Source organism: Pempheris klunzingeri, chromosome 5 (genome assembly GCF_042242105.1).
Source record: "Pempheris klunzingeri isolate RE-2024b chromosome 5, fPemKlu1.hap1, whole genome shotgun sequence".
Lineage (NCBI taxonomy): Eukaryota > Metazoa > Chordata > Actinopteri > Acropomatiformes > Pempheridae > Pempheris > Pempheris klunzingeri.
This window is the reverse complement of record NC_092016.1, coordinates 8,480,564-8,493,323: the sequence shown is the minus strand read 5'-3', so window position 1 is coordinate 8,493,323 and position 12,760 is coordinate 8,480,564. Positions and strand designations below refer to the sequence as shown.

At 39.2% G+C, this 12,760-nt stretch overlaps 1 protein-coding gene across 1 annotated transcript in view; it reads right to left on the bottom strand.

Annotated features, from left to right (window-relative positions):
- Positions 1 to 12,760, bottom strand: part of nell2a (neural EGFL like 2a) — a 75,659-nt gene that overhangs the window by 43,834 nt on the left and 19,065 nt on the right. Inside the window, exons 9-12 of the mRNA XM_070830474.1 lie at positions 11,286 to 11,388; positions 8,833 to 8,924; positions 7,208 to 7,313; positions 6,657 to 6,785 (exon numbers count right to left, since the gene is read on the bottom strand). Of these exons, the coding sequence (XP_070686575.1) occupies positions 6,657 to 6,785; positions 7,208 to 7,313; positions 8,833 to 8,924; positions 11,286 to 11,388 (430 nt within the window). The remainder of the gene's footprint in view (positions 1 to 6,656; positions 6,786 to 7,207; positions 7,314 to 8,832; positions 8,925 to 11,285; positions 11,389 to 12,760) is intronic.

Here is a 12,760-nt window from a genome sequence, read left to right as displayed (position 1 = left end):
AAACACACACACAGTAATGCCTTATACTGTAGGTGAAAAAACCTCAGTCTGTGTTCAAGCAGGCAGACTTTTTTCTATCAATAATCTTACATATTATTCAAAATAATCTTACATTATCTACAATGTTAAATTGTACAAATCTGGTTATTGGACAAACAACAGTGCCATCATTATACATCATTATACTGTTATACTGTTTATTAATTGTCTAGTATGCGGTCTTCCTCTCTGCTTCTTTTCCTTGTCTGCTTTTTAAGCTTTTTAAATACCTGCTTTACATGGTTTTGTGTATGCTATATGACCATTTTCTCATATTTGCTTATAAATCTATATTTTGTTTTCCTTGGCTGTTAAGTCTAATCCAAAACCAACAATGGACTGATCCTACAAACAAGAATTGCCCGTGAAGCCAAAGCCTGATCCTGTATGACTTATTCCTCTGTGCCACAGAGCTCCATTGTTGTCCAAAATCTATTAAAATACTTTCATGTGCCACAGCAATGCATTGGTTGACATGTTGTGATGAACATGGGCACTGTAGTTTATACTGATTCAGTCCCACGTACATCATTCCTGCTGCTGTAAATACTCACTAGAGAGCCAAATGTTTGATAGTCTGCAGAAAGCCAGGAAACATTGAGAGATCGTCTAACACACTGTACATTTTGGGTCTTTTCATGGGATTTCTTGGAAATAAGACAAATACAGAATATCAGCAGCCTGTCAGAGCCACATTATCTGCAATTCTGCTATGAAGAGTACAAGAAGACCCGGAAGCAACATTGCATGAACTAGTACTTATTTGGTAACCCATTCAGATTCAGGTTAGGTTTAGGCATGAGTTGATGAGTGTGAGGTTTAGGATAAGAAAATGATGGGTCAGCAAATAATTACGAATAATTAGGAAGGTGTACACTGTAGTAATAAATCAAGTGAGAAGAAGGGTCATTTCTCAAAGATGCGCTTACAATTTGATTTATTTTTGCTACCAGTGTTCTTTTGCTACCAATGGTCCAGAAATAGTGATAGGGTGTGATATGTAACTTTTTTTAACATAAACCTGAGGTTATCTCATTGTCATTACTATGCATGGCCTGCTTCAGCCTATAAGTTCCAGATGCGGTTGGCCGGCCAGACCTGCCCGGGGATACAGATGACGCTGCACATTATGACATTATGCATAAATAATCTAATAATATGTATTCAAAAGAAGACCGGTGCTTCGGTGAAGACATTCTCCATCCTTATCTTGGTGAAACTAGATGTAAAAAATCTAAACATCTGATAAGTGATAATGTAATATCAAGTAATATTGACACATTGTGAAAATTAATCATATTTTCACAGTCAGACTGATAATTCTCCATAGCAAGACACACACTAACTCCAAACAAACAACCAGAACTCATGGCACAAAGCTTATGTAATTTAAAAGCTGCAATATTCATTTGAAATTGTTACATTTTATTAGATTTAAATCTTTAACTCTACAATCAAAATTTGTTCATTTAAACGGCAGTCCCTGGGGCGAACACGAGGCATCTTTGCGATGTTCAGCCAGTCATAATGTCATAATGTGTAACGTCATCTGAAAATGCAAGACCCCGAGCAGATGTGGCAGGCCAAAACACAACACCGGGACATTTCTGGTCTAATAATGTCAATATGATTATAATGCAGACTGCAGGGCATCTGTCAATTCTGCTGGACAGGGTAGTAAGATCAGAAAACAAGGCTTCATTCTAAAATGTAATCAAATAAACTTAGATATACCTGAGAAAATGTCATATCGTGGCATAGCCTGAAAATACCAATATCATTTATAAGCCATTTTAACCAGCCCGAATGCGCTTTACATCAAAATAAAATCCTGTTGCATACTTTGTCTCTTTCCGTTGCCTCTATTTTATAGAATATCATTTTGTATTTCTCAATTCCCATATGGAAGCTCCAAAAAACAACCGAGCAGCCCTTCTTTTTGAGCAATTCTGACAGAGAATTTCTAAAGTAGGGCATTTCAAAACCAGACAACAATGGGAGATGTCTCTCTGTCTGCAGTCTTCTACAATACAGAGATGAATAATGGTATTATCTCAACATGTTGAACTATACTGATTGTTCAATTTAGAGACAATCACACAGTCTGTCACTTCTCCACTGTTCGGCCCTCTGTCTAATTCTGTCCTAAACACACACATCCATGTAGCAAAATAGGCCTTCAGTCTGACTGCACCATGAGCTCTTTTTCTGTTGGAGAACTAACTCAGCGCTCAAGCACACACACACACACACACAGACATGCACCTGCACACACACAAACACACACAGACTTACACAAAGGCAGGGCTAGTATCCCCCTGAGTTTTCCCTACTGCTGCTTCTATGAAAAATTTACACAGAAGTGATCTCATCGGCTATTTTGAGCCCATCTCTGACCTAGGAATGTTTTAAAGAGCTAGTATCTGTCTCTGCTTTTTGTGATGTTTGTCTTTACATTTGACAATAGCCAAAAAATGCTTTGTGTGCGGTGTGTGTACATAAAACAAAAAACCTATGATCTTGTGGGCCTCTATGTCTTTCTGTTTTATGATCTCCTTGCGGTGTTCAATACACTAAATTACCTCTAAGTTGGACTTCTCATCTCATCTTGCGGGCACCACTGTTTATTGAAACTCATCTAGAATTGAAAGCAGACAATTTCACTCATCTTTCTGTACATCTCCTAGCAGCCACAAATAGTGAACCTATTATGCGAATACAAACATTCTCTCATCCATCCCTGGGATCCGCAATGCTTTAGCAAGACAGTTCTTTTATTTTCCACACTGGGGACACACACACACACACACAAAATCATATAGTAAGTGAGTTACAGACATACACACAAAAAAAAAAAAAAAATCAATTGCTTTTGAGAGAACTCCATCAGCAAATTGAGTCAATTTCAGGTTTCTCTGTGCAGTCTCTGATGCAAACACTCACCACAAACACTGCCATCCAATTTCATAGCAAGAGTCAGCCAGCTCTTGAGATGAATAGTGCGGGTTTGAAGTGTTGATTTTGGAGGCACAGGTCTTTCTGCTTGTACTTAGTTTCACACTCGTAATGGGGTGGGGTTGTACTATCCTTATTTCTACAGCTGATGAAAATCTTTGGGGACCCTTCGGTTATTACACATGTGATAACGTTGAAACAAAAAGCAACCAAGCTGTGAAGAATGACAACAATATTCTCTGATTGTTTTAAGCACATTTTTAAAGTAATACAATGCAATGGTGATGTGTGGGTGGAACAAAAATCTAGCCTTTAGACAAGAGCAATGAAGTCAAATATTTTTCATAGTGTTTTATCTTCCTCTTTGACACTTGTATTAAATGGAAGCTAGTTTCACATAATTACCCATTCCGCATTGCCCGCCCTGAGGAAAATAGGGTCAAAGTATACCAGAATACAGAGGTGGAGAAGCATTCAAACTGTTTGAACATGCTTTAATGGATTTTTTTTGCCACTTGGGGGCCAGCGCAAAATGATGTATACACAACACTAACATATTGCCAAGTTGTTTCAACAAACAGTTGCCTTTTTACACATCCTGCACACCAAGAGCAACATTAGCATTCATAAGTTGTTGTGTTTCAGGACATTGATAAGTGTAATTCTTTCTCTTTTAGCTCTGTTTTCATATTCACCAGCTCCTGCCTGGCTCTTTGATAAGTCTCCACTTTGTTCACTAGTTGCTGTCTATTGGTGTTGGGCAAATACTACAGGTGCAGTTGGTTTATCTATTAGGGATTTATCACTGAAAACGCTGCGTGCTGTGACTGGAAAACAGGGTGGTGAGGGAACCAAAACACGCCATAAAAAAACCAAAAGAATGAGCTGAGAGATGCTGGAACACTCGGTAGAGCTGAGGGTAGCTGCAGAATCGGATAATGATTCTCTGTGAGTTTGTCACTATAAACAACCACTTTCACATTACACAAAGTCTTCAGTCGTTAATACACAAATTGGTTGAGTGCAACTTGAAAGTAAAAGCAGCAATACTGAAAAAAACATGCTATTACAGTTATAATGCCTGCAGTAAAATGTTTTAACTATTATTAGCAAAGTATCAATAGAAAAAGTTCTCCTGCAGAATGGCGGAGTGTTTTATTATTAATATATGTGCTTTATGATTACATTATATTTACACATATATTAACATATGAGCAGCATTTTCAAGTTGTTGGTTAAACTAAGCTAATTATAACCATTTATATACTGTTAAGTAGTTTTACAGTGTGTCATATTTCAAACAAATATTTTGTATGTAAAATGAATCTGGAAAGTAATTAGTACAGCTATAAAGTGAATAATGTAAATGTATATAAATAAATGTCATTTTTCAAAAAAGGATGCAGTGGAGTATATTATAGTAAGTATAAGGTGGCATAAAATCAAAATGCTTGAAAAAGTGCTTCAGAGATGTACTTTAGCAAAGTGCTCAAGTAAATGTTAATTACTTTCCACTGCTGTCTGAATAATATTTTCAGAGACCATGATTTAACGCTGTAACAGCGAATGAGGCCAGAATTTGCCATTTGATCAAAAACTGCAACCAACACCATCGCTTCTCATTAATTTAAGACAGATAGTATCTTCAATTATGCAGATTCCCTAAGACTGTCTAATTACCTGGACAACTGCTCATATCTGCAAGTTCAAATAAGGTGAGATCTGCAGAAGCTGTGAACTACCACTCACCCATTTAGCACCCTGGTAACAGTAACAAAATCCTCTGCTGCTCGATTGACACTTTAGCATCATGTTGACAAAGGTGGCAGAAAAATGATTACAAGGAGTATGTGGACTGTAGATAAACAGAAAAAATAGGCCAAGGCACGCACTCACAAACAGATGTTCTAAAGATGGAGGGAGATCAAGAGGGCTGTACATTGACAGGGCAGCTGTCAAGGTCATACAGCAGAAGAATCTGAATAACTTTGATGCGGTGTTTGCTCATTAATATCAGAGATGCACTGGGTTAGCAGTTATGACATGATGTTTACTACATATTTTACTGCAGGATAGCGCTGGAGATGATAAAGTCATCATTTTTTAACGATGCAGCTGGTAAATTTCAGTCAAGATGTGAGATGAGGAATTCAGCTGAAGCACCATCAATTTAGTGTGTGAACATTTGAACTCTGAGCAAGTTTTTCAGAGCTTCACCATCAACTAGAAATTACCTGCTAAATGAGGTGTAGAGAATGTGTTTCAATCATGTAATGCGAAACATTGAAAAGACAATCAAGTCAGACATTGTCTGTTTTAAAAAGAGAGCAGTGGTTTACGTGAAGAGCAACATGGCTGAAGACATCCGAGCCTTAGAGTGCAATCAGTTATGAATGACCTCACCGATGACAGATAGGATAACTTTAATTGCTCCCCCCTGCAGGGTGACACTAAATGCATGCAAACATAAAGACCATCAGCATTTTTTTCTATTAGAAATTAAACAACTGACTTAGAAGACAAACATTAGCCTCTCAAAATACATTCTGAAAGGCAGTTATTGCTCATTGTGGACACACATAATGAGGGGATTACAGACTCCCATCACAAAAGGATTATGCGATAAAAGCATGAATTCAACAAAGTGTTTTAGTGGGTATTTAGCTAATGTCTACATTATTTTGCAATTCATGCTATGTTTATTCCCATCTTTTAGCATTTTGTTTTGTTTAAAATTCAATCAAACCAACAAAAATAGCCCAAACATAAAAACATGGCACTAAAGTGACAATAAAGCTCGTAAGCCAACGTTTTTGAGCAAACTCTTTCAGGTGTCAGGTCAGCAAAGAGTATGTACGTGGTGGGCTTATTAAAATAAAAGCCCAGTAAAAGAGAAATAGAACGAAAATTGTAAAACACTGATCTAATGTCTTGTATTTACTGTGCAGGGCAATCTACCTCAGGCCTATGGCAAGTCTGTGTAAGTTGCTTTGATACTGTTCTAAGATGAGTAGCAGAAAACACTTTGTTCTGAAAGCTGGAAAATAAGCCGTGACATCTCTACTATGTTGACTGTGAGATGACCCTAGCAGGGATAAAAGAAAGAACAAAACTGGCATAAACAAAATACAACACTCGTATTATCCTTTGACGTTAGGGCAAGGTGTTGTTCATGGTTATATGAGCATGTCTGAGAGGAAAAACTCATTATAAATAGAAAAACATGTAAGAAATCACTTGTAATACCCATGTAATGCTGAATGAATAAACACCAAAGTTCAAGACTGATGTATATCCATTCCTCCAACCCCCATACACTCACTTTTCACCATGTTATTTCAATGTCAAGCATGTTTTTTTAGTTGTCTGTAATCATTTTGTGATGAAATTGCGTGTGCTATCTTTGTGCTCACTTCGCGAAACTGAAAATGACCAGGCTGAGATCAAGCAGTCAGAACACCATGACAAGTGGAAATATTTCAGTGTTAAAATAACACTGAATTAAAGCTACCAGGCCCTCCTAAAAGCAAAGAGCAGGTTCCTCCCATGACCCCTTTGATGCAACCCGAGCACATTCACGAAAAAACAAACACCTCCAGCGCTTGGAGGGCAAATAAACTTCAGCTAAAAGTCAGGGTTTGTGATTCAGAGCAATGCTGTACCTTCACAGTAGGCATTATCGTCTCGCAGTGGGCGGAAGCCATCCTTACAAACACAGCAGTCTCCTGCCTCCAGGTTCACACAGTCAGAGTGCTCCACGCAGCCGTGGCTCTCTGAGCAGAAGTCATGACCTGCAGGGGGCATGGAGAGGTAAAGGTTGAGACCCAGAGGAGAGAGGAGGAGAGGAGTGATGGAGGCATACAGGGCCAGTGGAAAGGTTATGTCACAGTATTGTAACCTATTGTCTGAGTATCCATACTGTAGCTTCTTTCCAAGGAATATTAGGGTGAATTCACCTTTATTTGCTACGATTTCCCTCTGGCACATCTGACTTCATAATCATAAAGGAAATAAATAAAATGATTCACACATACTGGAAATATTCAGTATCTGATCTGAGCTAAATGTCCAAAAACTGTGAATCACATGAGCAGGCTGTTTTAGATTGATTTGCATCAGTTTTTGCCAGCAAAGAAGAAACACCTGCAAAAAGGGAAAATAACTTTAAATAATTATAGCAGTGATGTAGTGCAGGACGATGTTTCCTCCATACCTCTGCAGACTTTGCAGCATCTGTCACTCAAGGTGATCTGCTCCGACTCTGCGCAGTTGAGTTCCGGACAAGGCTCACTGGGGACCACTCGATGCATGGTCCGGTCCTGTGATGGGCAGAAACACAGTCCTCATGAGCCACTGCTTAGGCCCACTCTGTCCCTCTTGATTTGCTATACGCCTGGATGTAATTATGAAGGTAATTATTCATCTATTCTGTTTCCTCTTTCACTCTCCCACCCTCCCTCCTCCCTGTGTGTTCATTACAAACCAATTACTCATTGGTCAATAGCAGTTTTTTACTTCTGGAAGGAGAAAAAAAAAAACACCTGCCTTCTTCTCTCCTCCTCTCATCCTCAGTGATTTACATCATGATTCATGATGCATCTTTATTATACAAACAGTGAATCAATCTTCTGGATTATCCCTGCATGTGTGTTTAGTCAGAGTGTAAAACCTGATTAGGGGGTTCCTTTTCCCAGCATGCCTTTGGCAGGTCCCTCTAATGATCTCATCCGTGTCCCTCTGACTGATGCTAATTTAAGAGTCATTAACACTAGACACAGTTGGACAAAGGCAATAAGCTTTATAGGCTTTCTCTATCCGTCTGTGGTGCACAAATATTTTGCTTAAGGATAATCTTAAACCAGTCTGTCCTGACCTCTAATACACAGGGTGAGCGCGCTCAGGTGTAATTCTGGAACAAACTTCCCCCACAAGTCCCCCAACAACTTTTCAAACAAGCTGTACCTTCTACTTCTTGCCCACCACCCAAAACTTGAAACCCCCCTGCAGCCAGCAGGCAGACAGAAGATCAGAGGCGTGACAAGCAGCTGTCAGGGGAAGCCTGCAGGAGTCTGCAGCAGTGGGCTGACTGACAGCACTCCCCGTCCCCATTTCTTTGATCTGCCTGGGACTGCCAGTCAGTTAACTGGGACTACAGATGGGCCAGGTGTGGGCAAGCAAGCCAGGCAGCTGTCTGAAACTGCAGATTCTAATGGAGCTTTGCAGAATTTATGGAGGAGCTGGTTGACATGATCGAGTTGGGTGATTAAAAACTTCAAGTCACTTTTCTGTGATTGATTGGGCCTGCCTGGTGTAATGTCATCAAGTGAATTACTCCCAAAAGTGAGTGACTCACCCATATGGTGCGCCAAGAAGACAAAAGCAAATACTCTGAATAATTGGGAAATGAATATGATTTGGGACCACTGTGGTATCTGATGACTGGTACAAAAGAATGGCTGTGGCATCCTGTGATTGACTCTTGCATGGCACTGGCCTGCAAATGAAAATGCAATTAAAATGATTTGGGCAATTTATTCAGACCACAAAGAAAATAATGATGACGGGTCGGATCAATGAAATTCAGTTAAAGTGGACAATCTTTCATATTGGTTTGTCGCTGCTTGATTTGTCCTCTCAGGCTGGACCAAGGTGGCTGCGGAGGAAGTATTTAGCAAGTTGTCATGCACGGCTACAAGGAAAGTAATATAGCTGAAGTGTTTGGTTACATGAGTTATTTGAGTCTTTTCCTGCAGAAAATCGATAAAAATCATTTGAATGAGTATGTAAAGTGTTTTTTTCTCTCGCTAGGTGTGTGTGTGAGTGTGTGTGTTGACTTACCATGCATTCAAACAGCATGCACCTGCCAGAGGAGTCGCGCACAGCCCTCTGATCCCCCTCCACCAGCTCTCTTCCACCAAACAGGCAGACAGCTGGTAGTAGACACAGAAACATCATCAGCATACACACAAAAATAAACCCACAAAACATAAAAAATAAACATACACATGAAAGCAAATTGTTCAGTTGAAACCACATTTCATTAATAATGTATTCAAAATAATAATCTCTATTTTTATGTTTTTTCAATGAGTGTGAACACAATACATTGAAAAAAAACTCGATTTGCATGTTGCTGTAAGATTTTTATATACATGTGAATTCAATCTGTTGTTGAAGAAATTCTGAGTGTAATTTGCTATGATTTACTCCTTTTTCATTCAAAAAAATAATGTGATAATTGTTTTATAACTTTCCTTTGAGTAGAACTAGAAAAGAACATGTAAACCTGTGAGCAGATTGATTTATCAATAAAACCTTTTTGGTCCATAAAATGTCAAACATAATGTCAATTAGATCAAGTTTCCAGATTCCAAAGTGAGGTCTTACAATTGTTCATTGTATGTGATGAACATCAGTATATATATACGTATTTCAAAAACCAGCCAGGAAATAATTTGGCTTTTATCTAAGCCATCTATTTATAATCAATTTTAATGCATTATTTCCACAAGCTGTTTAAAAAGCATAGAAATTACATACATTTTTATCCCACTGCCCCACCAAATATATTCACATTTAAGCCAAATCTACTCTCAGCTGTGACCATGAGCACAGATTGTACTGTTTTACATGTGTGATACAATCTGTCCTTGTTATTTACAGCTCTTTTTCAAAGTCCTCAGGTAAACCGAGTCAAACAAATCAAGCATATCAAACCCAATTAAGCGATGCTACTAAGGAATTAACCTGTGGAGAGAGAAAGCACTCCTCACTGCAACACTACGGAGAGTCTGTTTTATATAATTATGGGGTGGGGGGAGGTGCAAAAATAATCACATATGCAGACAGCCTGTGTTTGATGAGCAGCTGGGGTCAGATAGATTCAGACTGATATGAGGAAGGGAAATGATTGACATCACAGGTCAAGGCCGATCACAAAGCAGTGTATCATTAAAGCGAAGGACTTTTGAAACAGCCATTTGAGGTCCTACTTGACGGATCATCAAAAAAAAGCCCGCAAGGCCTTATGCTGCCAGATAAGGCTTTAATTTGGAGAGTGAATCATGTCTTTGTAGTGAGGAAACTTGGAGCACTCTTCTCTCCAAAGCTCGGGCATGCGTAATTAGCTGTGTATTTGTCTACCTCGTTGAGATAAGCAAGCACAGGGGTGTTGAGTTTAATGGGATTACCTGCTACGTGTTTATATTTGTGTAACACAGCAGCAGATTCACAGTCATACTTTAAATCCCTCTGTTGCCGGCCCGACCCCGTGGGTCAGTGGAAATGATGCCGACGCAAGCTGATTACAATCCAAGACTAATGGTTTCTTGCTGATAAAGAGTTAAATCGGCAGCAGTGTGTGGGAGTGTGTGGTGAGAAAGTTCTCAAGTGTAGTCAGCTCGCACAAAATGTGGAGTGAGATCTACAAGAGAATACTACACATCATTTAGGTAGTGTGTGCTGTATTTTTCTACCATCCGTATGGTCTGCAACCTTCTGTAAGTCACAGGTGAGAACATCAGTTATTAAAAATACTAATTAATGCAGATGCTAGATTTTGTTCTATACGTTGAAGGGCCGCTCTGCCTTTAAAAAGCAAATACATCACATCTCTTCATTGGGGTTAATATCAGAGGAATTCGGGGGTGAGAGAAGCTAATATCCTCTGAAATCCATTTTTATTGAGAGGGGAATTGAGAGAATATGAGATGCAGAGTGCTGCGGTGAGGAGGCTAATAAGAGTTCATTGCTGAACTCAGAGTCTTGTGGAAGAAAAACAGACCCTCTATGTAGATACGCGATGAAACAGAATTATTTATCCAGCAAGAACATACCAGTGCTCAAAAGTTAAAAAATGGACATTTAAGAAGTAGTGAGAGTGCACATCATTTCAGGCATTTAATATTTTTTTCTTCTCCACTTTTCCCACAGCCTTAACGTGCCTGCCATAAATAGGACCTACTTTACATGACACGCAGCTATCCCAGATTTACTGGCTCATGTCTGTGTGACTGGTGGCCATCTGTGTTTTGAAGCCAGCTAGTGAATAATTGATTGGTCCATGTATATGCAAAAGGTTGGACCCATCTCAAGAGGCATGTTAGGAGGTAGCTTAGCAACACAGCAGAGCCCTGGTCAATTGTCAGGCAGCCCTTGTGGAGGCGTGATGTGTGCTCTAAATCTGGTGGTGGTGTTGGTGGACATTGTTTTGCTGTTGCGTGTTTGTGTGCAATTGTGTCCATGATTGTATGAGTGTAGGAGGGTGACGAGGTTAAGGGTACTCCACTCACGCTGGCACTCCTTGCAGCAAGCTCCCTTTACGTAGGCAGGCGCTGTACCCGCCGGGCATTGAGGGGGAGGGCAAGAGATGGCCTCACATTGCACTGTGCCATTCTGATGAGCAGAGAAAAACATAACACGCTGTTTAAAGAGAGACTTCTATAGGCCAACCAATTCTGGATTTTTCAGGCGGATACTGAAAGATTAAATAGTTACATCAAAACTTCATTCAATTCAATTCAAAATTCAAATTCAATTTAAAAAATAATTTACAAAATGTCTCTTTTTCACTAGCCCAGTAAATAAAATGAGCATGAGTTTATTTTGAGATGCTTATGAAGTAATCTACATCATTAAGGGGAAAAAAACGCATGTTTAATGTAAAGAAAAAGGATGAAGCAGTGGACAACAACTTCACAACAAAGATCAGGATTCTGCTCTAATTTCTAAATTTTAGCTTAAGTAGGATCAGATTTTTAGCAGGAAAACTGATCAGTGAGTTATAGCCAAAAGCTGCAGTAATCTGAGATGTTTTCATTCATTGTCTTTCTATTTAGTGTGGCTATTTTCCTATTTTCATTGTTTTTGTCCTTCTATTTGGCAATGGATCACAAACATCCCTATATTGGCTGCCAAAACAGCGCAAGCCTCAGCGATTCTCCAACATTCTCCTGCATGCACGTCGAAATGCATGCTAGCTACACACTGTGGCTCCTAAAGGTTAATAATTGTGCCTATGCTGTTGTCCCTCCATTCCACACCTTAGTCTGCACATCCTGCCCATGAATCCCTGAATCGTCTCACAAAGAAACAAGGCCACTCTTAACAGCCGGTACAACTAAAAAGTGGCCAAATTCATTCACGAATCCCTGTGAAACAGGTGGTGAAAATGAAATTGACATAGTGTATTGTGAAGTTAACACAGTTTTGTCAAGAAATATATTCGTACCATTTTTGACTTCTGTCTGATTGCAAATTATGCGATATCTCTTTGGGGTGGTTATGCTTTGGCAGAACAAGGCTATATAAAACTAAATGGTGCGATACAACTAATACGCTAACTTCTTAAGATCATGTGAAATTGTCAATGGTGCGAATGTGCCCGATCAAGTTCAGCAAAATGTTATGCCTGAGCAATCCCAATAAAATAAATAACAAAAATGTATTTCTTTTCAACAGCATTTGAATTTCACCATTATAAATGCTGGTGTGAGCAAACCCCTATACAGATGTTTGACCCGTACCTACCCCCACTTCGTTTGTATTTATGCTAGAAAGATGGATCCCTGGGTCTAGAAATCAAAGGTACATTTGATTTTTAAAACATCAGAAGACAATGACTATGTTGTAGATCTACTCATAGCCTACAGTAGATTTCCACAGGTTCAAAGTTACAGGTTAATGTAAATCTAATACATTTAAATGCTGTCTCCTTTTCCCAGGGTCTTCTCTGTGCCTATAATTAACATTGCTTCCACGGATGAAA